Raw genomic sequence first — 24178 nt, 5'->3', positions numbered from 1 at the left:
GCAGAGAAGGGGTAAATGGAGCATCCCCCCCTCCAGAAGCAGCCCTGCATCATCTCCAGACATGGAATCATAGAATCACAAGGTTTGGGTTGGAAGGGACCTTAAAGCTCACCCAGTTCCAACCCCTGCCACAGGCAGGGACACCTTCCACTGGAGCAGCTTGCTCCAAGCCCCATCCAGCCTGGACAACAGCAAAGTACAGGAGGGCACCATCCAGTCTTTAGCTTCTCATGCCCTCCATCACTTTTAGTAAGGCTTTAACAGCTGCAATAGGGTTTTATCTGATCAAACCATAATTATCTGTCTAAGACTCGCTGCCCAGCGTGGTGCCGCACAGTTTCACCATCATTAATTAATTCCCATCTACTGCAATCAAAAATACACAATCTGAGGCCACCAGGAAAGGGAATTTCCTTGGTTTATGCTTCACCATCCCTGTACAGCAACTCATTTGCAGCCAGAAACCTCAACCCCACCACCCTGAGCATCCTTCCTCTTCCTCTGCATGCAGCGGGGCAGCCGTAGCCCATCCACAGCAGCGCTGGGCAGCAGTAAGGCACCCACCTTTCACAATGAGCTCGGCGAAGTTGGAGACACCAGCACCACGGCTGGACTGGGTGACGCAGCGGTAGAGGTCCTGCTCCTCCTTGGACACCTCATCCAGCTGGAATGTGGCCAGGAAGCGCCGGTGGCTGATGTGCTTCACCGAGGCAGCGGGGACCACCTCGCCGCTCTGCCTCTGCCCCATGAGGAGAGACAAGGGGTCACCGGGAGGCATCCAGAGCCACCAAGCTCATCGCAATGGATGGCGGCTTAAAAGGGAGCAGTGAAACGTCCTTCTCCCCACTGCCCTGCAGGGTTTTCTCCCAAAGGGAAAGCACGGAAGGTGCTGCAGAAGTGATGGAGATGCTGGTTTCACCACTGCTGTTGCTCACCTGCATGAGGAACCGCTCAGCCTCAGCAGCCTTGCCAGCAGCCACGCACTGGAAGGTGGCATTCTGTCCAGCATTGACCTCCACGTCGCCCAGGCGGGAGAAGTGAGGAGCTTTGGCTGCCAAGGAGAGGTGACAAAGCGGCTGAGCTCTATGGGGACCCACAGCAGCATCGCTGCAAGAGTCCTGCCACAGCCCAAAAACCCACCCAGGATGCCAGGCCTGGAGCCGAGCTCTGGGCAGGCTTGATCCCCATCCTCACAGCCCAGCTCGGAGGCTGGAATTAGTTCCTGGCTCCATGCAAGAACCAGTGTCCCAGGAAGGGATGCAGCCTTCCCCTCCAGCATCCCACCATGGTCCAGGCTACGGGGTTCATAGAGGGGGTAGGTCTCCTACCCCAGCCTGGAAGAAATAAGGGTTGAATGATAACAGTCAATATACTGGAACAGCCTGGGATTCCAGGTCCTCACCATCCCCTCTCAATGGGGACATTCAGGCCACAAGTTCAGCCTGCTCTTCTCCAGGCTTCCATAAGAACAGAAGCTATTGGAGCTGGTGGGGATGGGGAGGGAAGAAGCAGCCTCAGAAGTACCCCAGGAGATGGAGCTCCATCAGCCCAGGTGACACAAAGACATCCAAGTGCTCCCCGGCTGCACCATGGCATTAACCCTGCCGCCCAGCCCAGCAGCACCCACCACACCACAGCCCACCCACCCTTAGATCCCATTCCCCCGACACTCACAGCACGGATAATTCAGGAGCAAGATATCATCCAAGCCCAGATAACCCCTGCGCTCGCTGGAGACCACGGCTTCAAAGAGGACCTGCGGCACCAAACACAGGGGTCACCCATTGCCGGGGGGGGGGTCCGGATGATGCAAAAGGGGGGTTTGCTGGGGCTCACCTGGTATTCATTGGGCCAGAACAAGCTGACGGCCAACTCGGCTTGGTGCCACTGCCGCCCATGGGAGCCGGAGGCATTCCAGACCGCACTGCCCACCGGGCCCCCCGTCACCCGCACGTAGGCGCTGAGGGTGCCGGGGCTGTGGCCGTCCCGGCTGTACATGAAGTAGCTGAACTGGAGGCAATGGGTGTCATTCTCGCTCAGCGCCTGGAAAAGCAGGTGAGCTTTCTGGCCCGGGGCGTGCTGCGAGGAGTTCACCATCAGGTAGGAGCCTGTGGTGGGAGGGAGAAGAGGGGAGAGCATGGAATAGTCCCCATTCTGCATCTCCTGAGCTTTGCCAGCAGGGATGGAGAAGGTGGAGGATGCAGGACTGCAAAGATGCGCAGGACCCAGCAGTAACGCTCAGGTCCCACTCGGTATCGGTCCATGCCAGCCCATGGGAGCACACAGAACAAGAGCAAGGGACCAGGATGGAGTCAGTGTCAGATGCTTATTTGGGCAGCAGCACAACACCAAACCAGGAGCTGATCAACTGGATGAGGAGGGAAGAATCAGACCCACTGCCTCCAGGATAAGAAGCTGGGGTCGGTAACGGCTTCAATGCCACCAGAGCCCCTCCGCCCGCTTTCCTTTAATGCTCACAGCTTCGGCTGCGTCAACACTCCGGTCCCCAGCCGGGCCCCAGCTGTTTCATTTCCATTCCCATTGCCTCGTATCATTTACCACGCAGTTGTCGCCGAGTTTAAACTGTGCTCAGCAGGCGCTTGCAGGGAGGGGACTGCACTCATCAGCTTGACAAGCAGCAGCACCACGGCTCTCTGGGATACCAGCTCCAGACCCAGCTCCTCACCACCAGCATCCCCTGGTACCCCACCTCCCATCACCCAAAACCACCAGCAACAAAACCAGGAGTCACGGTGCTACCCCAAAGCTGTACTTACAGGGCAGGCAGGATGAAAATCCCAAAGGCAGCATCCTTCTGCCCTGCATCCTCCATCCCAAGCAGTTCAGAGGCACGATAGGGATGCAGGAATCCCAGTTCATTGTGGCAGCTCCCAACATGGCAATGGGGCCAGGACACAGGGCAGACAGGAAGCTGCTCTGCCAAACCCTTCCCATCACCAAAGGCAAGGGGATTATTAATATCTCTTCCATTTTAATAACAGCAGAAACTGTAAGTAACAAAGCTGGGCCATTTATTCAGGTCTACCATTGTTTTCCTGACAGTAGAAGCTTCATTATTAATAGCTTTCACCACCAGTTAATTTAAACTAAGCCATGCGCCTTCCTCCCTTCGGCTCCCAGTGAGTAACACCAAGGAAAACCTAATAAAGGTGATGGGGAATCATAGGGAGCATCCATCCATCCCCTCACATAACTGGGACCTACATCTGGGGTGACCCCCAAAATGCCTGTGGGGACCCTGAAACACCAAGGCGGGGGGGTCACAGCATCAGCTGGGGAGACAAAGCGCCCAGGACTGCACCACAGCGCATCTTCGAGTGCATCCTTCAGGGATGGGAGCTGCGGCAGGGGGAAGAATTCCCCAAAAATGGAACATTTTCACCCTGTGTTGATCCATGCAGCCCGAAGACCAAAATAAAGAGACCAAGACTAAAATTAAACCACTGATGAGCTATTTTAGAAGATTGAAAATGTTCTTTAAGGTCGGCACGGACACACAAGGCTGGCAATCCATCCAGACAGCGCGCAGCTGGCAGGGCTTCCCCACGCTGTTTCCCCCCTTACTTTTCTTCCCTGTGCTGCTGCATTGGAAAAAGCAGGATCCCACCACTTGCTTCTGTGCTAATTATATCCTCCTCTACCATAAACTGCTCCAGCTTCAAACCAGGGTATGGGTTGGGGTTTTTACTGCAGGAGAAGCAGAGGTACCTGTGTTGAGGTGCTGCATCCTCCACAGGAGCATCCCATGGCCCAGACAAATCCTCCTCACAGAGAGGTGGCTGGGGATTCCAAACCGCATTGTCAGCCCCTGGGGTTGCTCCCGGTGCAGTGAGGGGGTTTGGTTGCTGTCTTTAATGCACCCCAATGAAATGGCACCAGAGCCCTGCCTGGGTGCTCCCACCAGCAGCAATGGGGTGTCCCAGCCCTGCTGCAGCCCAGAGCTATAGGGAGAGCCAGGCAGGAACGCTCGCAGCCCCTAGAGGGTTGCTGCACAATCACTGCTGGGGCTGTTTCTGAGCCCTATCCCTGTGTTGGCATCGCCAGCAAAAAAAACCTGCTCCACACATCATGATGGGGGAAAATCCTTTCCAAGCCTCCCACGAAATGGGAGCTGTGGAAACAGCCCCAGGGCATTCCCTGCTTGAGACTTCCAGCTGAAGGATGGGATTCAGCACCCATCAACCTGTGCTTAGCTCCTTAAATCCTTCCTCTGATCCTCAATTTAAGCACAGTTTGAACGAAGATGCAGGTGCAAGGGAGCTGTCGCACCCCTTCATCCCCAACAAAGACCAAGTCAGCCCCTCTGCACCCCCCCCAGCTCAGCGGCAGCAATATGATTTAATGCAGTTTTCAGGTGTGCTTTTAGAGAAGAGCCCAACTGCCCTGTGGAGAAAGAGAAAAAGACTCAAAAAGCACTAAATAACATCTCAATCAAGCAAATGAAAAGAGAAACAAGTCCCAGCGATGTTCCCTAAGGAAAAGCCATCAATTTGCGACGCAGAAGTCAATAATGATGAGGGTTGAGCTGCAAAATAAGCAGGGGGGGCTATGAACAGAAAGCCTGGTACCCCTGCCTGCCCATCCTCACACAGGGTCTCCAGCTGGATATTCCCACTTGTGGGATCATCACCTCTTCCTTGGGATTCAAATCAGGTCTTCGAGGATAACCTCCAATAATCTTGGCCACGATGAGTGAGCTCCAAAGGATCTTATCTCCAGCTTCAGGCTCAGGCTGTGCTTGCCCCATCACACCGCCCTTCCCGAGCGTCCTGCCTGCATCCCTCTGGGAAAACCCCAAAGCAGCCCAGCAGGAAGAGGAGCCTGTCCCTGTCTCGACAAGTTCTTCCTCCTCCAAAACTACGGAGAGATAAAAATACAACTCTAAACAACGATCCCTGTTGCCATTAGAAGCAGCAGCAGCAGCAGGCAGGATGACAGGCAGAGGGTGGCTCTGCCAGCCAAGGGGTGCCAGGGGAGCAGGTCTGAGCCCCGCAGCATCTGCCTCCTGGCAATCCCAGTGGAAGATGAAGCCCAGCAGTGCCTCCTCCTGTGCTGGCTTCATCCTCAGTGTGTCATGGGAATGGGGTACCCGCTTCCCACTTGTGCACCAAGCCCCGTCTCCCAGGGGAGGCCCAGCACCAAGAGCCACAGACTGCAGTAACTCCCCCCCAAGAGCCAAGAATGAAGCTGAATTTGCCAAGGTTTTATGGGTTATGTAGCAGGAGCTGGTTGGGAAGTGATGCTGGAACTATTGGCACTATTGGAACTATTGAAGGAATGACACCTCGGAGGGACGGAGGGACAGCAGAGCTTGTTGGGATGGGGACAATGGCTTGGTCACAGCCTGCACTGAGGCTTTTTGCCCCTTTCTCCCAACCCAGCTCATCTCCTATGAATTTCCACCTGTGAATTCAATCAGCTGCAAGAAAAGGTTCCTGCACCTCCAGGGAAGAACCTGGAGCTTCACAGAGCATCCTTGTCCTCCGAGGGACACTGCAGAGATGAGCAGGGCTTCCACGAGGGTAGATACTGCATAGCCCCACATGAACCTGAAGGGAGGTATGGATCAGCCTGGCACACAGAGGTGATGCGTGGAGGAGAGCGGGAGCAAAAGGCACCCAAAGGACCCAGGGAGAGTTATTTTGGTGCGGATGCAGTGACGGTGCAGCCTCATTTGCCTGCTTTACTTGGCTCCTTGCAGCTGCTCCTTGACAAAACAACAACTAAATCACTTCAAAGAATGAAACAACCACAATTGCAACATGGGAGACACCCATCCATTGTCTATGGGTGTAAGAGAGACAAGTCCAGAAGGCAAGAAAAGGGGTAAAAGCCCCATAACCAAAGAAGAAAGCAAAAAGCAAGAGGGATGGAAAGGTAGAGGCAGGTGGCCGGCAGCCAGCATCCGCTCCAATAAATCCTACGCTCCTTGAAACTGGCTGATCTCCAAGAAAAACTCATTTTAATCTAAGACCACGAGACTCCTTTGGAAAGTGCTCCCTGGAGAGGCCCAGGGATGTGAAATACTCTTCATCCACCAAGCTGCTGGGGGGGAACCAGCTTGAGATAAGGCTGGAGGAGCCTTTACCCGCACTGGGGTAAAGTGCACCAAAACAGGGTTCCTGCACCCACTGGGTGCCCTAGGACCAGGAGCAAACAGTCCCTACCTAGCATCAGGGAGCTACAGGGATGAGCGCCCCTTTGGGTGTCACTGTCAATCAGCATCGGGGATGGGTGCCCTTCCCCGAGGCTGGAGCCTGCAATGCTCCATGCTTCCAGCATCCAACCTGGGATGGTCACATCCACGTCGAGTTAAACTGCATTCATTTCAACCCCCAAAACCACGGCGATTTCCTCATGCAGCCCCATTCCACCCAACCCCTCCATCCCGCAGGCTTTGAACGCAGGCAGTTTGTTGTGATATTAAATTACAGCTGAAAACCAAGCAGAAAACCCAACTCATTACACGATTCCAGACTCTCCATCCCGAGCCACCTCAATCCTCAGCTCTGATTCCCTCCTAGCAGCCTTGGGAAACCTCCCCTAGGACACACAGGAATTGGGATAGTCCCATTAAAAGCAGTTATTTGGGAAACCATCAAGGGAGGAGCAGTTCTAGAGGCAGAGTAAGGGCTGCTCCCCCTCACCCTGCATCAGCACAGGCAAGAAAGGAAAAGGAATGGAAAGAGGAGAAGGTAAAGGAAGAGGAAGGGTAGTGGAGGGGAAAAGCCAAATTAAGCCCTGGCATGAACAAGGCACAAGATAAACAGCTGGAGGCAGGTTGATGGAGCAGAAAAGAGTTTTCTATTAAGCAGTTAATGTTTTAATGAGGAAAAAAGTCATTTTTCCTCTCAAGTTCTACACCAGCAACCCCCATCGTCAGCATGGGACCTGCCCGCCTGCAGGCTGGACAAGGAGCCGGAGCACTGGGACCAGGCAGGAGACAGCAGACCCAGACTCAAGGAGCATCTCGAGCCCAGTGCATCCCTTAGGGCAAATGGGCACCAACTCAAGCGGGTCACAGTGAGGAGCTAAGAGTAAGCAAAGCCCCAAATGCCACCCAGGCATGATGCCCACACCATGGGAGAAAGGGAGCTCCCCCCCACGGCTCTGCTCCCCTAGCCTGGACCCAGAAATAACAGAACCTGGTTTTAAAGCAATCAGATTAAAAAGATAAAAGGGAAAAGAAGAGTCCATTTGCATTTTCCTCCTTACAGCTCCTGAGCCTTCAGATGCCTCCAACTCGCAGCCACAGCCTTTCCCACACTTGCAAAAGCCAGAAACACGTTTTTGTCTCTTTTCCACACCTCCAGAGATGGGAATCTCTCACGAGCCAGCAAAAGCAGCACGAGCCTCCAGAGCAGAGCTGCTCCAGCCCTCGCAGCATCCCCGTGGCCTCCTCTGGACTCGTTCCAACAGCTCCACGTCCCTCGTGCTGGGGCCCGCAGAGCTGAACACAGTGCTCCAGGTACCGCGTGGTCCCTGCTGTGCTGCTCCACCCCAGCAGCAGGGACCCACATCCCCTGTCCCCAAGGGCCACGCAGCATCCTGCTGAGGACTGACACAGCTCATGGCACCCTGCCCGCACAGCCGAGGACAAGTCAAGGGTAAAACACTGCAGGGATTAAACCAGGAGGAGCCGCGGGGTCCTGCTCTGGGGTACAGGACCAAGGGGTGAGGGCAGAGGTCCCTGAGGACACAGAGGGGAACCAGGACTCACCGTGGGGCAGGTCAGCCGTCAGATGTGGCACCATGTAGCTGCGGATGAGCTCCCACCCGAAGTCATCGTCCTCCCCCTGGCTGTACTCGCACTGGTTCAGGTCTCCGTCCTCCTCAAAGGTGCAGCCAGCTGCGGAGAGAGACACCATCAGCATCACTGAGACCCCTCTGCATGGCTGGGCCCTCCCCGAAGCCCTGCTGGATGCGTGCAGCACCCCCAAAACACAGAGCATCCCTTTACATGCATCTGCAATGAGGTTATGGTCCATCTGCTGCTAATCCCCCAGTTCTCCCATTCAGGTCCCCCCACCAGTGAAACGAGCTGGCAGGTCTCAATTCCCATGCTCAGCCATGGGAGCAGGATGCAGTTTCCAGCTTCGCTTCCCAGGGGCCAGCCACGGAACAAGGGATTTCTCCCAACAAACAGGTACTGGACTGTGACACGAGGATTTGTGATTTCACCTTGAGCTCTCTGGGGGTCTGTCCATAGCCTGACACAACAACAGCAGGTCTCAGGCAGGACCTCTGCAGCAATCACAGCCCTACAAATGCCCCGCTGAACCCCCCCCCAAGCTGGGGGCTGGCACTTCTGAGCCCTTCCATTTATCTATCAGGGGGCTGGGGTTTATCTGCAAGGTGCTCGACTGAGCACTGAGGAGGGGAATTAATGCCAAGAGGCCATTCGTCCCCATGCAGACCAAGGCGATGTGGAGACAGCACGCTGCGATGCCAACCAGCCGCACATCCCGCATCCAGCCCCGTATCCCACATCCTTATCCATCACCCCCCACGCTGCATCCAGCCAGCTTTGCCATGGGGCCACTCAGGGCTGGTTCATTAACACTGACCTATTATTCCATTAAACCCACAGATTACAGGAGGAGCAGGGCACCAGCACTAATTCATACAAGCCCCTGGGCTGACGAGGGCAAGAAAGCCCTGAGCAAGCAGAACAAACAAAGGCAAATATCCCCCTAATGGGCCCGCATTGAAGCGGAGCAGGGCCAGGGGATTATTTCTTCTGTTTTTTTCCTGGTTTATCCCCAAATTACATCAGTAATTCCCCACCACCACGGGGGGATTTGCCAGTTAATGGCCCCACTGCTGTAGGCACCGGTTGTTGCTTCCCCATGGTGGGGGATGCTCGGATGCGGACGCCTCATTTCTGCAAACACGAGTCCAAACACTGCAGAAATGCTTGTGAAATGCCCAGGAAATGATGATTCCCAACAATTTCACAAGGAAGAACGTATCTGGCGCTCTCTTCCCCCCATTTTACACTCATACATTAAAGCACAAGGGCACACTCCAGCGCCATCACCAAGTCCATCGAAGGATTTGGGTTGGAAAGGACTTTAAAAGTCACCAATTCCACCACCCCCCCCCCCAGCCCCAACACACACACACACACACACCCCCCAAGTTGTTTTTCTTCTTCTCGGAAGCACAAGACGCTTCCTCTTCACAAATTCTCTCCTATTCACATGCCTGGAGGCACCAAGACATCACAGCTTTCCTAAACTCCTTCCCGAAATGGAGCGTCTGCCCAGCCCACGTGCGGATGTGCCCCCGCACCGTCCTGAGACACTCCGGATTTGAGTCTGAAACTTGGCTCTGATTCCCAATGGGAGAAGGGGGGGGGGGGGGGGGGGAGCACGAATCTGTCAAAATTTTCCAGGAAGGAAAGGGAAGAAAATAAAAGAAACCCAAATAAAACAGTGTCAGGAACCAAGCGCCAAGTGGTTTAGAGAGAAAAAACCCAAGTGTTTCTTTCCAAGCTCTGCTGAAATGGGATATTCTGGGATGGAGGCATTTCTTAGTGTTGGGGTTTTTGGTGTGAGAAACCAAAGTGGAGACAAACAGCGTTTCAGGCTAGCAGAGCCCCATTTCCCAGGGAAAAGCGATTCCTCTGCTCCCAATAAACCATTCCCTGCCACTAATGGCATCAGCGGCAATGAAACCTCCTTCTCCTGGGCTGCATCTCCATCACCTGCATCTCGCTGCCATCCCCAGCACAGCCCCTGGCTCCATCTGCTCCCGTGCCTCAGTTTCCCCACTGCTCCACCACTCCAAGGCTGGATCTTTGGCCACCTCCAAGATGATTCCCAGGCTCCAGAAGCTTAAAATGCAATTACATGGAGTAGATCTTCCGCTGATGGAGGCGCAGCCAGCCGAGCTGACCCATCTCCTTCCTCGGACAGGTTTATTGTTATGGCTTTTCCCAACATGAGCTTTCCCCCCATCCACAGTGTGAAACGAAGGCAGCTCCACCTCACCAACAAATTCGGCTCTGATTTGTACACACAGGGGAAGAAATAAGCAGCATTTTGCAGAGCCTCAGTTTCCATGAGCTATGGGATGCTTTTGGCACCACCTCTCCCCATCCCAAGGGCAGGGTTGGGGGAAGCTTGACCTCCAGCCCCTTCTCCTTCCCCATCACAAGATTAAGAGGGACATAAAGATTAACACTTGAACAATAAAATGCCAACACCCCCGCTCTGGAGGGGAATCAGAGGGGTTAAACCCAGAGCAGCTTTCAAAGTGTTTGTGACCTGCAACATCCATCTGCAGCAACAGGGATGCTTATACTCATGCTAAGGGCTAATAGCAGTAGGATGGGCTCTGTGGCACTGCTCCAGGTCTGGATGTGCCCTAAAAATCACCAGGCAGAAACAAGGAGCCCCCAGTTCCCAGTCCCTGTGCTGGCTGGAGGCCAGGCTAACAGCAGCTCCGGGCAGTGTGATGAAGGCAGCGAGCGCAGGAGGTGCAATGTGAGCGCAAAGGCAGCTATAAATACTGCTGGGGGTGTGATGCTGTGCTCCCGGGGGGGTGATGCATCCGAGAGGATGCCTGAACACCCCAAAACACCTAAACCCAGAGCCTGCCCCAATGCATGACAAGTACCCCATGCTAAGGATGAGCTGGACCCCATTCAACACCCCACTCCAAACCCCTATGGCACCTTGGCATGCCCAGGCAGAGGGGAGCAGAGGGATGAGCACTAACATAGGGGTTAAACACCAGATGGACCAATATTCCTTAGATAGAAAGTAAAAAGAGGCGGCTTAAGGGGCTTGCCAGGGACACTGGTACCAGTGCTGCTCAGCATCCTCCCTGGGTACTGGTGCCACCCAGCACCCCTCCTGGGTACCACTGCAGCACCAGGCAAAGGGGAGCAGAGATGTATGCAATAATATGGGGGTTAAACACCAGATGGACCAATTTTTCTTTTAAAAGAACAAAAAAAGAAGAGGAGAGTTAATGCATTCACCAGGGATAAGGATACTGGTGCTGCTCAGCATCCCCTGGGTACCGCTGCCGCTCAGCATCCCCTGGGTACCGCTGCCGCTCAGCATCCCCCTCCCTGGGGCTGGAGAGGAGGAAAACCAAGGAGGCAAGAGGAGGAATGAAGGATTCACAAAGAAGAGGGAGGAAAAGGAAGACCAAGCTACCAAGCACAATGGAGGGCATTCAATCAAATCTCCGTGGCCACTGAGGAATGTGGCTGCCTGCCCACCAGCCCGCCCTGCGCTCTTTCATCCACCAGGTCCACGCTCTTCTCACTTCAAAGTTAATTATATACTTAGACCTTTTCTGTTTAACCTCCTGCACCATGGGACGTGCTCCATGGGCTTCTCTTTGCTTTTACCGAGCAGCCTTGAAAAGGCTCCAGTGCTAAAGGGCGGCCTGACACCACCCACGATGGGCTCGCAGTATCCCGCAAGAGTAATGACATTGCACCATTCAGAGCATCATCTGATGCGGATGCTACAGCAATAACATGTCCCAGAGTGGGAAGGCTTTATTAAGAAAGGGTTTATATCCAAACTTTAGCAAGCATGGGCTCCCAAGAGTAAAGGCAGGCATCCAGGACTCCCAGTCCAACACGAAGCAAAGCCAATCAATGGGAAAAAGCCCGTTTTGCTCCCATCTTGGCTTAGCCAGGACTGGATTAGCCCCATGGTCATCCTCAGGATGCAGCTTGGGGACACAAGCCCCTAGCACACTGTGCCATGCAGGCACCGGCCAGGAAAGCTAACACAGGTGAGCTTTCAGGATCAGCATTCATTTTTCATCCCTGGCCTTTTCCAGCAGCTCCTGCTCCCCCATCCCAGGTAATTATCAGGAGGAAATGAGGACTCGGGTACCCAGAGGACACAACATGCATCACTCCAGCAGCCAAACACCCCACACAGCGAATCAGGGCTACAACCCATCCCGTGAGCACACCGAGATGAGGCAGGGGTGAGTCTCCCATATCCAGAGTTTTCCCAGGAGCAGGGACGGAGCCGGAGGCTACACAAAGTCACACAGCCCTGGACTATCAAACCTAAGACCTCTCAGTGCGTATCAGATGCTCTTTTCCTGCACCAAAGGATACGTGGTTAATGCCACTGCTGCATGGGGGGAACTGAGGTGCGGAGGTGCTTTGGCAGACATCCCACAACACCAGCAGCCCGGCCTTATCCCCCAGGACAGCATCCCTTTGCTGGGATGCTGGTGAGATGCCATCCCTATCCCAGCACCCCGGTGGAGCCGAGCCAGCCTCCCACCTCCCAGATCCCGGCTGCTATTTAAAGGTGATTTCCTCGGCACACTCCTACGGGAAGGCGCCCTGGGAAGGAAACAGTGGGAGCTGCTTTCCTCCGGGCGCCAGCAGACACGGGGGATAGGGAACGCATACTGCAAATGAGATTTACTTCTTATCCAGCAACATCTCGTACGTACCATACCACAGGCTCCCGGGCGAGGTTATTAACGGATATGGGACCAGAAACCGCGTTCCTATCTGCACGGGAATCACACTTCCCAAGGGAATGATGCTACAGGACTCACAGCACCAAGCAAACCAGGATGCAGACCGGGTCCTGCACTGCAGCATCCCCCATCGCCCACCGATGGAGACCCCTCCACACCGGGCATCCCACCAGCTCCATGCCAAGCCCAAACACATTGGGATTTCAGTCTCATCAGTGGGGAAACCTCTTCCAGTCCAAGCAAGGAGGAGCTAAATCCCCGCCTTCGCCGCACTTTGCACTCTCAAAGGGCAACAGGCACCTCCAAGTGGGTTTGTGCATCACATAGAGATCACAGTGAACACCCTCCCTGCATTCTCTGCTCCCCACTTCTATAAGATGGAAATGTTTGAGGGGAAAAACCACCCAATTTCTTGGCCCTGCCAAAAGCTGATTAGAAGAATATGGAAAGCAGCTCCATTGGAATGCTCACCAGTCGTTTGTTTTGCTTCTCCAAATCGTTTTAAATATTGCATTTAATAGAAAAATAATTTGCTCAGCTGTAAGAAACATCAATTTGCAACTTGAAGCCTCGTATATTAGCCAAAAGAAGCTAATGTGTAAACATTAGCAGCTCCAATAGCACATGGGGTTTAGCCAACGCAATTCCAGGGAGAGAGCAGCCCGATATTAAGATGGAGGATTTGCATAATAAGTCACTTATGCCTGATAACCTCAGTGTTTGGAAAGCATGGGACAAGGAGAACAATATCCATCTACCAGCAGCTACAGAAGACATAAATCTCCCTCTTTTCGCCTGTTAAAGACTCTTTATGGTTTCTACCTGTGGATTCCCATGGAGGTGTTAAACCTCCTGCAGCAAGAACCCAGTCCCAGAAGCCTCCAAGGACCTTTGGCATGGGGACAGAGGTGGAATTGGGAGATGGGGATGTGTTACAGGTATTCCCAAGCCTGAGGGGAGCAAATATAAGCAGGAAAATACCAGTCTTGAAGGGTTTGCAATGCCACGGGGCCAGCTTGTGCATGGGCAAGGACCAGGTGCACCACGCATCCCCTTACCATGAAGATGCATCTAAAAGTAACGGGGCAGTAACCGATCTTGCTGGCCAGAGTCCTTCCTTAGGGCGCATCCAGCTGCAAAACGCAGCTCCCCTTCCCTCCCACCCCAAAAAGCAGCTCCCACAGGGATCAGCACAGCTGGACCAGGGTGCTGCCTCACCCCAATGATGCGGCCAAGCATTGCACCCCCTGGCTGTCCTGCAATGATGCTGTGGGGCACAAGCCAAGAGGTTCCAGCCCCATGGCAGAGGTGGCTACGTGCATTTAACACCACATCCAAGTGCTGTCCCTGCACAGCACCAGGATCTGGCCAGCGCTGGTCCCCTGGGAAGGGCCAGCATCACTCCTCTGTTATTCACACCCGGGTCCTGCAGCACAGGAACCCCCTGGGGCTGCCTGGCCAGGAGGCCACTAACCTGCAACACAAGTGCTTTAATAATGAACCATCACTTAATTAACACCCTCAGGGCTGCCTCTTCGACTCCATACAAAGGAAAACAAGGCAGGCCTTTGGAAACCTCCATCCTGCTGGTATCGATCCTCACTGTGCAATTACAGCTCCTGGGCTATGCAGTGACCTGGCACCCGGGGGGAAAATGGTAAAAAAGGGGGGGAAATGGTATAAAAGGGGGGAAAATGGTAAAAGAAATTAAAAAGAGGGAGAGGAAAGCTCATTGCTGTCCCCTGACTCCTTTATCACCACGAGGTCCCCATGGCTAATGCAAAAAGCTAACAACCATACATGCCTATGGACCCAGAGAGACCAGGACCGTGAGCCCCAAGGATGAATAGGTGCTTCTGGGGAATCCCTGAGGACACGGGGATGGTCCCTGCTACAAGTTCAGGCAGGGAAAGCAGCTGCCCTATGACACAGCAGCAGCACCACCCCAGCCCCGAGGGGCTCCGACACCAGCTGCAGAAATCATGGGAAAGACCAAGTTTTCCAAATTAACCCCATTTTGCAGGGGAGAAAGATGGGGGAAACCTCCCATCGTCATCCCCCCTCCGGGTACCACCTCTGTGGTGATGGATGCAGGAGCGACGCACACCGGTGGGCTAATCCTCCCGTGATGGAGCGGGTGCCAGCACACGGGGCCGCGGGGAGCGGCTCGCCTGGGTTATTTATGGCCTTTCAAGGCAGAAAACGGAGCCACTTGCGTTATCCAGGAGCCCTCACGTGGCAAAAGCAGCCAGCGGCAGAGCCATCCGGTCCTCACCGTGCCCAGCATCCGCTCCCCAGCCCCAAGGGGGAGATCAGGGTGGGAGGAAGAGGAGTGAGGAGGAAGGGAAGGGCAGAGCAGGAGCAGGTCTCAGGGCAATGCAAAAATCAACCCCCTGAGCCCCTTTGTGCCCAGGGAGTCCCTGTCATGGCTCTGGGGGAAGAGCGTTGGACCAAACCAGGCACCCTACAGCCAGGCAAACGGGGGGGATACAACCAACCGAGCCCCACAACCCCATCAGCACGTTCAGTTCATCCATCCTTTCGGCTGTGCTAAAACCCAGCAGCTCCAGCAAACTCACCTCAGGGTCTCCATCAGCATCCCAGTGCCACCCATAGGTTATTAACTGCTCAGACCACTCCCCCAGCGCCCTGGGTGCAGACACCTATGCAGACATCGGGTATAAAAGCAGTGGCACTTGGGGACAACACGTTGTAAATCCAGAGCTGCAGAAGCCTGCGGATGCCTTTGCTCACCAGCTTATTTATTGCTTTTAATACCTCCCCTCGTCGCTGGCAGCACCAGGTTTGCTTTGCAGATGCTAAAACCAAACCAAATCAAACCTCCCGTTCCTTATCCCCAGGAAGCTGCTCGAAGTCTGCCCCCACCGCCTTTGTTTTCATAGGTCCTATAAAAACCCAGCTGAGACGCAGGCAGACACCAGCCCCTGCCTGCTCTGGCTCTAAGAGTGAGCAGGCAGGAGCACGGCACCAGCAGGGATGCTGCCGCACTGCTGAGACCCGGCAGATTCAGCGCACAGAAACAACGGGCTCGAATCCATGCTCCCAACAGCAAAACCTCGAGGCTGGTCACACAAAGATGAACTTGTGGCCCGGTGCAGGATGGATTCATGGATGGTGCTGGCAGCCGAGAGGGCTCATCCATGTATCCATCCATCCTGACTCCCTCCTCCTGGTTGCTCCAATACCCACTCCCCAGCAGCACCCCAAGCCCCCTTTCTTCAACCCACCAAGGCTCCCTCTGAGCCTGGAGCCCCCTTCCAAAGCTGGATTTCCAGCAAGCCCAATGCAGCACCCACACCACATTCCCCATGGGAAGGCTCAGGACTTTCCATCCTACAGGGAAAGGAAAACCGCTGCTGAGCAGCGAGCACACAGGGCAGGGGGCCTGACCTGCAGCATCCTTGCTAAAACCACCAGGATTACACCGATTATCATGGAACGGTTTGGGTTGGAAGGGACCTTAAAGCTCATCCAGCTCCAACCCCTGCCACAGGCAGGGACCCCTTCCACTGGAGCAGCTTGCTCCAAGCCCCTGTGTCCAACCTGGCCTTGAGCACTGCCAGGGATGGGGCAGCCACAGCTTCTCTGGGCACCCTGTGCCAGCGCCTCCACACAGGGAAGAACTGGGATGTATCCTCCCCCAACAGAACATGGGAACCAAGGCAGGAGACAGCCCTTTGCACAGAGCCAGACACGATGAGCAGCAGCTCCCCAGGCAGGAGCCCAGGTGAGCTATGAAATGAGAAGTTCAGCTAATGAAAAGAGAACTAGGCCAACACAGGGATGCGCTGCTTCGCTTTGATACTGTCAGGACCCGAGGAAAGCAGCCTGGCTCCTGGATGCAGAAAAAAAATCAATGGGATGTAAGCACTCAGGAGACAGCGGAAAACATGGTCCAAAATGAGCAGAAATAGGAAAGTCCTTGGGGAAAAACCTGGCTGGGCAGTGGCCAAACCTGCAGCGCATCCCCATGGAGAAAGGACGGAGCCTGAGAGTGGAGGGGGGCTCTGAAAGTCAATCCCGAGCTGCTCCTTCCTCATAAACACCCTGGAAAGCTTCAGCACCCACCTCCATGGGTGCCCCATTGCCACCTAACCCACAGAAGAGAGGACTTTGAGGTGACCAGGGATCCCCCAACCCTGCTAATCCCATTACCCCAGTTAGAGCACCCAGCCATGATGTGAGGAGCATCCATTGTGCTAAGCACATGTTGATGTGCCTCTGCTGATGGGCAGGGATGCGCTGTGGAGGGGTTAGAAGCTGTGCATGACCCAGGGCCTGGCACTTTAGGATGTGTGGGGTTGCCCTGCCCCACACCAGTTCCCTGTCCCCATGAGCGGGCTGCCAGCTGCAGGGGAAAGGCTTCAGAGGAGACACCATCCTTGGATGGATCCGCAGGGACCTGCTGCCCCATCACAGCTCGAGATGTGGGGGGAACTGAGGCATCAGGGCACACAGCATGGGACAGAGAGGAGACTGCACCCTGAAGATCCCCTCAGAGCATCCCCAAACCACAGCAGCTCCATGGACACCTCCAAGTCCATCCAAGCAACAAAATCCAGCTTGTCCATAGTCCATCCTTCCGCCTGCCTTCACCTCCGTAAGAGAGCGGCCACGATTGCTCCATCGCCTCTGGCCCATCAGAGAAAAAGCCATTTCCATCATCTCCTGTCAGGCAGCAAGATGAACCCCGGGCAGCATCCCAGAGATGAGGCTCTGCGCTAGGGAAGTGGCTGGGCTGCAGCACTGCATCTCCTGTTCCAGACTGGTCACTGTTCTCCTCCCGGTGACATCCTGCTCCCGGTGACCCATGCAGCAGCCTATGAGCCAATCGCAGGGTGAAGCACCTTGAGCAGAGCAGCACTCGCTCCTCCACTGGGCTAATTGGGCTCCTCAGGCTGCAGGTCTCTGGCACGAAGCGCGCACCAGGCTCCAGTGCCCAGCGGCTCATGTCCACACACTGTCACCCGCAGCCACCCCGAGCAGCCGCAGGGACAGTGGCCTCATTAAGACCCATCAGGTCATCGCCATCCCCTGGTCCTGGCCTGGGAGAGCTCCGAGCATCTCAAGCTGCATCCACAACCCTGATTGGTTTAATGATGGCAAGAAAGGGCTCACACACTGCAGAGATGAGGCCCTCAGTGCCATGGGTTAGTGGTGGCCATGGCAGTGCTGGGGTAAAGATTGATCTTAATGATCTTAAAGGTCTTTTCCAACCTTGATTCTGTATTCTATAGACTTGATTCTATATTGTTTGAGCCATGGAGGAGGGGGTCTAGGAAGTCAAAGCTGTCTACTGGCTTATGTAGGGCTCCCAGACCAAAGGGTGCCCAGTACCCAGCATGGGGAAGGATGGACCCTCTGCCAGCCCCATGCAGCCCCAGGGAGCCCTGCACCAGCACAATCACCTTGTTGGGGGTGATCCTCCAAGGGTTTTTAAGCCAAATCAAGTAAAACACAGTAAGAAAACAGGGTAAGACAAAAGCAGTCTGAGATTTGCTCTGCCTGCCACACATCCAGCTGCAGTGAGGGGACATGAGGGGTGCCAAGCACCCACCAAGCCTCCCCTGGTTCCTGTTTCAACATCTGGAGCACTTTGGGGCTGCAGGAAGGTGAGGATACACAGATCTATGGCCAAAACCAGTCAGGAGGCTCTTTCACTGTGAGTGTGACAGGGAAGGAGGGGAGGAAACCACACACCAGGACCCCACTGAACCCCAAACTGCAGGAGCATCACGCTCCCCGCACTCCCACTGCAGCCCCACCGTTACCTCAGGGCTGCCCTGGCACCCTGACGGATGGTTCCCCATGGGAACAGCCCCACATCCATGGGGGCAGCTTTGCTGGCCTGCTCCAGCAGTGGGCAGAGCATCAGCACCCAGATGTGGGGTCTGGCAGAGGTCCACAGGGACAGCCCCATCCCAGCTCACAGAGCTGCCACAGTCCATGCCTGGATTTGCTCTCCAGACAAGAGAAACTGGGGTGCAAAGAGCCTCTTAAACCTATAGGAAACCCATGCTATGCTATACCCCAGGATATCTGTAACCCCATCACCAGCAGCCTGGCTGCAAAGCAGGGCCATAACAACGCAGGCAGGACCTGGAGAAGCATAAAAGCAGCCAGGGGATGAGCTGCAGTAAACGATCATCCAGGAAGCAGGACCAACACTGCTGCCTTTAAAATGAAAGGCAGGGCCCATGTCCCCAGGACCCCTCTAGGCATGGAGGCCGGCATCCCATCACCCATCCGCATCCATCCCATCACCCATCCGCATCCATCCCATCACCCATCCGCATCCATCCCATCACCCATCCGCATCCATCCCAGCACAGGGAAAAAGCAGCAGCAGCTTCTGCCAGGCCACCTGCAGCGGAAAGGAAAAGCTCCATCTCCAGGACTTATTTATTTTAAGGCTGCCAAGGAGGAGGCAATTAGCTCCGGGGCACTAATTGCTGGGAATCCTCCTTATCCCAGAGGAGAAAGCCTCAGTTTCCCCATGTTCAAGTGGGTTTCTCCAGCCTGGAACCGGAGGGTGAGATCCCAAGCAAATCCCAAGCTGCCTTCAGGGAGAAGAGGTTTGGGAATCCTGACATTTAATCATGCGGTAACTAAAGGTTCCCAGACATGTCTAATAAGACAATTATAGTGCATGTTAATAATAGATTATTAAAAAGCTTATTTATGGAGCTTTAAGCAGGCAGATGGCAGAGATGTGTGGATAAGGCTCCCAGAGCCTGCGCTACCTCCCAGCTCCAAGCATGCGGCGGGGATTTACCTGCCTCTGCCTCCCCATCTCCTCGTGCTTAACCCTTGCATGGCTGCTAAAAGCAAAGCAGCAAATCCCAGGAGAGGATGTGTATGGGATGCTTTGGGCTCGGAGCCCTTCCGCAGAGCGAGGATGGGGTGATGGGTTGTATGCAATGGAAAAGCTCCATCCAAGGGGAAACCAGCGCCTAGAGCCAGCAGGGAGGTTGTCGCAGCCAGAGCCACCAACAAGCCTCTGCCTTTGTCTTCCAGGAGGTGTCTCTGCTTCCCCTCTTCTTCCTGCTGGGCTTTGCTCCGGGAAAGCTCCCAAGGAAGCTGGAATGGGGCTGGTTTGTCTTAGTTTGGATAATAAAGGGAAAAATGTGCAGTTTGAGCCAGGAGGTGACTCACCAGGATCCCTGTTCCCGAAAGCAGACCAGGGCAGGTCCAAACACCCAGAGTCAAGACATGAAACGGGAGATCTGGAGCAAGAAGAGGGCAAAAACGGGGCAAATGCAACAGTGAGTCTTGGTGGGGAGGAAAAACGGGCACTGCCACCTCCCAGTGCGGATCTCTGATATGGAACCAGAGGGACAGGTCCACCCAGGAGCATCAGCATCACTCAGAGCATCCCTATCACTTGAAGCATCCCTAAACTCTTCTTCACCCTCTCAGATGAGGAAGATCCACCACGCTCCAGTGCGTGGAGAGAGGACACTGGAGAGCCAAGGGCTTGGGAGCTGGAAGCCTCTGCCCTGGTCACATCAATGGGATTCTCCGGAGCATCCGCACGCAGGAGCCTGAGGGGTGTTTGCACTGTCTGGATGCTCCAGGAAAGGCCACGGCATTAAAAACACACATAAAGGAGCAAGCAAGGGAAAGAGACTCTTCCCTGGCAGAACAAACAGGGAGGAGAAAAACATCCAAGCCTGAAACAAGCAGACAAGGCACACGTAATGCCAGATGGGGTGGGGAGGCATGAAAATGCCCATCGGCAGCCAGGTGGAGGGAAATAAACGCCGGGAAGAGCAGGATCAGGCACCCGAGCACACAGAGAGCACAAAACACTGACCCCAGCACCAGCACCCGCACTGCCTGGGGACAGCCCCCGCACAGGGGCAGGCAGACACAGCATCCCGCTTCCCGGAGCATCCTCCCGTGACCCCGCTGCTGCAGACGCTGTGGTTAACGGTTAACGGGGTCGTTGTGCTTCCCAACCCCAATCCCAGCCCCGGGGACGGCGTCTGCTCCGCAGTTCCCATTCACTCAGCCAAGACAACGCAGCGACAGGGGTCAGGGTCACCCGTGCTGCCTCCAGCCTGCTTGTCCCTGGGGGTGACAGGAACCCCATTGAGGGGCTCCTCCGACCCAAGCACCCCTCAGACCCCCCCCCCCCCAAACCAGCCCTAGTGCCACCGGAGGTGCCGCCCTCAAACGTCCAGGGCCCCCCAGCAGCACCGAGCCCTGAAGTGGAAGCCGCAAACCCAAATACTGCGTGTGTTTAATTGCTGCTAACGAAGGCAAAGCCAAGCGCCAGCAGCTTCCGCATAATTACAGCGGGAGTGCCACGCAGCGCCTGGAAAACAGCCCGGGAGCATGGCGGGATGCGGGTTGGGGTCCACAGGGAATGCAACTTAGGGCTGAAGTTTTGGGGTGCACCAGTGCAAGAGGAGTGGAGATGCGCCCTCTCCTAGCAGGGATAGGGAAAAGGAGCAGAGCCCGTCCAGGTTGGAGCCCTTCAACCCAGCCTGCTCCGAGCTCGGAGAGGGAAGGCTCCGGGTTTTATTCCAAAGAGCCCAGAAGGGAAAAGATGAAGCTGGTGCATCCCATCGGGGACAGCTCGCGGGTCCCCACCGCTGACGCACAGCGCAAGGGACTGCTCGGTTTGGTACCCACCATCCAAACCTCCTCCCGGACTCTAATGGTTGAGCTTGATGATTATAAAGCTCTTTTCCAGCCCAGCTGGTTCTGGGATTCTAGGATTCTAGGACAAGCAGGACACAGCCGTGTGCCGACAGCTTCATCACTGGGAAATCCTAATGAACCGCAGAACTTTGTTCAAGGAGCATCCCAAAGCAGCGGGGAGGCTGTGACCAGGGCACACGGCTTCTCCCCCAGCTCAGCCGCTTGCCCATGGAGGGGCCATAGCTCCCAGGCATTCCATGTCTCGGTTAGAAGGGATCACACTACACCCATTCCATGCAAAGGAGCAGCAAGAAACCCCCCAGGTTCCAAATACCCACAGAGACAAGCAGCCGGTTGGCCCCACGGCTGGCTCTGGGGTCCCTGCAGGCAGCAGCATCCCTGCCGCCAGCCAAGCCACATCGGCAGGAGGGAACGCACCAGGATTCATGGAGGAAGCAGCCTGCCACAGAGCCAGGGGCGCCGGGGCAGCCCCTCACCGCCGCGCTGAGCCTGCTCCGCATCTACCAGGGGAGCGCTGGAATAAACACCTGGATTTACACCAGGATTTACACCAGGATCCTGCCCTTTGCAAGTGCCATCTTGCCGGGAAGGAAGCTCACAGAGGGGAAAGGGGTCTCTGCTCCCTACAGAGCCCCCCCAGCCCCCGCTCCCCATCCTGCCCCTCACAGCCTGCAGCAGCTCAGCCATCAACACCACACACCCCAGGACCGGGGAGCAGCACAGCTCAGGACCCCCCCCCGACACCCGGATGGGTGCAGAACCCCCTTGCTCTGGCAGAGGGCTCCGAGACCCTCCCCAGCTGCGTGCCTCAGTTTCCCCATTGCCTCCTTGCTCTGCCCTGAAGCAGGGGCTGCTCCATGCACAGAGCAGCATCTACCCCAAACCCAGCACGCACAGAAGCCCATTCCCTCCACCTTCCATGAGCCACAGAGAGCCTCAACTACTTCATATTCCCCCCATCCACCCATCCCTCGTCTCCCCGCCGCACGGGTCAGACTTATTCTGCTTTCTGCTGGTGGGTGCCACTATTTATAGTTGTTTGGAGGGAGGCCACTACCAAAAATCCCCTAAAAATCAATGCACCAACACGCAGGTTTCTAGAGGTGAAACAGCCTGACGAACCAGCCACAAACCACCCCTTAACGCACCGAGCATCGCCCAGGAGCCGGAGGCTGCAGCACCGGGGTCCTCTCGGATCAAAGAACCAGCTCCTTCTCCCCCTGCCTCAGTTTCCCCCCGCTGTAAAACGCACTCGCAGCCCCCGGTAACAGCTCGGGAGCCCCTCGATCCAACAGCCCCGCTGCTGCCCCCCGAGGCTCCCCGCACCCCGCCTGTGCCTCCTCCTCCTCAGCCCCTCGCAGGGTCCGGCTCGGCGGGGACGTGGTAAAACACCAACACCGCAGGACACGGACCCAAAGCCGCGGGGGGAGGGACGGAGGGAGCCGGGCGGTGCAGGCGGCACCAGCCCCGGCCGCCACTTGTTCCTCCGTGAGGGTCCCCAAGCCCCGCACCGGAGCGCATCCGGTAACACCCGGAGCGCAGGGGGAAGTTTTGCCTTCCCGGGGCCGCCCCGTTACGGCCGCGGGCTCAGCTCCGGTGCGGGCGGCGCAGCCAAACCCCCCCCTTCAAGCCCCAGCGTCCCGAACTCGGCGGCCGCTCACCCGCGGCGGGACGGGCAGGAACCAGCTCGCACCGGGTGCCCCCCCCACACACACACACCCCGCTCCGTTCTTACCGGCGGGGGTCTCGGTGTCCAGCGCGCAGACCCGCAGGGCGAGGGCGAGGAGCAGCGCCGGGGCGCTGCGCATGGTGCGGCCGGGGCGCAGAGAGACCGGAGGGGCCCGGGAGGATGGGGGGGGGGGGATGCACGGAGGGTCCGGTACCGGTGCGGTGGGGGGGGGAGGGGTGCACGGAGGGTCCGGTACCGGTGCGGTGGGGGGGGAGGGGGGGGGTGCGGGATGGGTCCGGGCCCCGCGGTTCCGGTAGCGGCGGCGCAGCGGGGCCACGCGCCCGCCCCGCGCCTCAAATAGCGGCGGTGCCCGCGCGGCGGCGGCGGCGGCGGCGCCTCTCGCTCCGCGCTGACGTCAGCGCCGCCGCGCGGGACACGGCGCTACCGGTGGCACCGGCACCGGCACCGGCAGAGCGGGCAGGCCGGGGGCGCCCCCTGCCGGCCGCCGCGAGCAGTGCCAGCCCCGCCTCCTGTCGGTGGGATGGGGAAAGGGGGGGGGGGGGGCGGTACCGGACGGGGGGGAGTTACCGGTAATGGAGCCGAGGGGGGGGGGGGGGGAGGCTGCCGGTGAACGGGACCCCCGAGGGAGCGCGGGGGGAGGCAGCCCGGGGGTCCCGGTTGCAGGAGGGGCTGCGGGTGTAAAGGGGCGCAGGGGGGGTCTGGGGGTGCAGGGGGGGTCTGGGGGTCCCTGGGTGTGGGCAGGGCTCCCTTGCAATGGGGTGCAAGGCTTTGGGAGGGGCCGGTTCCAGGGGTGCGCGAGTGCAGGGGTGGGAAGTTGCAGGGGGTGCAAAGCTTTGGGGGGTCCCCAGCTGCAGGGGGGGTCCAGGATGCAGGGGGGTGCAAGGCTTTGGGGGGTCCCCAGATGCAGGGGGGTCCAGGATGCAGGGGGGTGCAAGGCTTTGGGGGGTCCCCAGATGCAGGGGGGGGTCCAGGATGCAGGGGGGTGCAAGGCTTTGGGGGGTCCCCAGATGCAGGGGGGGTCCAGGATGCAGGGGGGTGCAAGGCTTTGGGGGGTCCCCAGATGCAAGGGGGGGTTCAGGATGCAGGGGTGCCCCAGGTACAGGGGGAGGCTGTGGGGGGCTCACTGTGTACAAGGGGGTGCAAAGCTTTAGGGGGGTCTCTGGTTTCAGGGGTGCCCGGCTGCAGAGTGGGTGTTCGGGGGGGGGGGTACGGGCAGGGAGTATTGGGGTATCAGGGCAATGGGTGCAGTAGCAGAGCGGAGCAAAGGGGGTGACACCCCCCGGGGTGGGTGCTCCCCAG

General features: G+C 56.7%; 1 protein-coding gene across 1 annotated transcript in view; it reads right to left on the bottom strand.

Annotated features, from left to right (window-relative positions):
* The window catches only part of PTPRU (protein tyrosine phosphatase receptor type U), a 57972-nt gene extending 34784 nt beyond the window's left edge, over window positions 1-23188 (bottom strand). The window contains exons 1-6 of the mRNA XM_065697475.1: window positions 22925-23188; window positions 7742-7870; window positions 1837-2108; window positions 1675-1756; window positions 936-1051; window positions 565-739 (exon numbers count right to left, since the gene is read on the bottom strand). Coding sequence (XP_065553547.1) covers window positions 565-739; window positions 936-1051; window positions 1675-1756; window positions 1837-2108; window positions 7742-7870; window positions 22925-22997 — 847 coding nt within the window. The 5' untranslated portion in view covers window positions 22998-23188. The remainder of the gene's footprint in view (window positions 1-564; window positions 740-935; window positions 1052-1674; window positions 1757-1836; window positions 2109-7741; window positions 7871-22924) is intronic.
* Window positions 23189-24178: the final 990 nt, after the last annotated feature.

Source organism: Lathamus discolor, chromosome 18 (genome assembly GCF_037157495.1).
Source record: "Lathamus discolor isolate bLatDis1 chromosome 18, bLatDis1.hap1, whole genome shotgun sequence".
NCBI lineage: Eukaryota > Metazoa > Chordata > Aves > Psittaciformes > Psittacidae > Lathamus > Lathamus discolor.
This window is presented reverse-complemented; position numbering and strand designations above follow the sequence as displayed.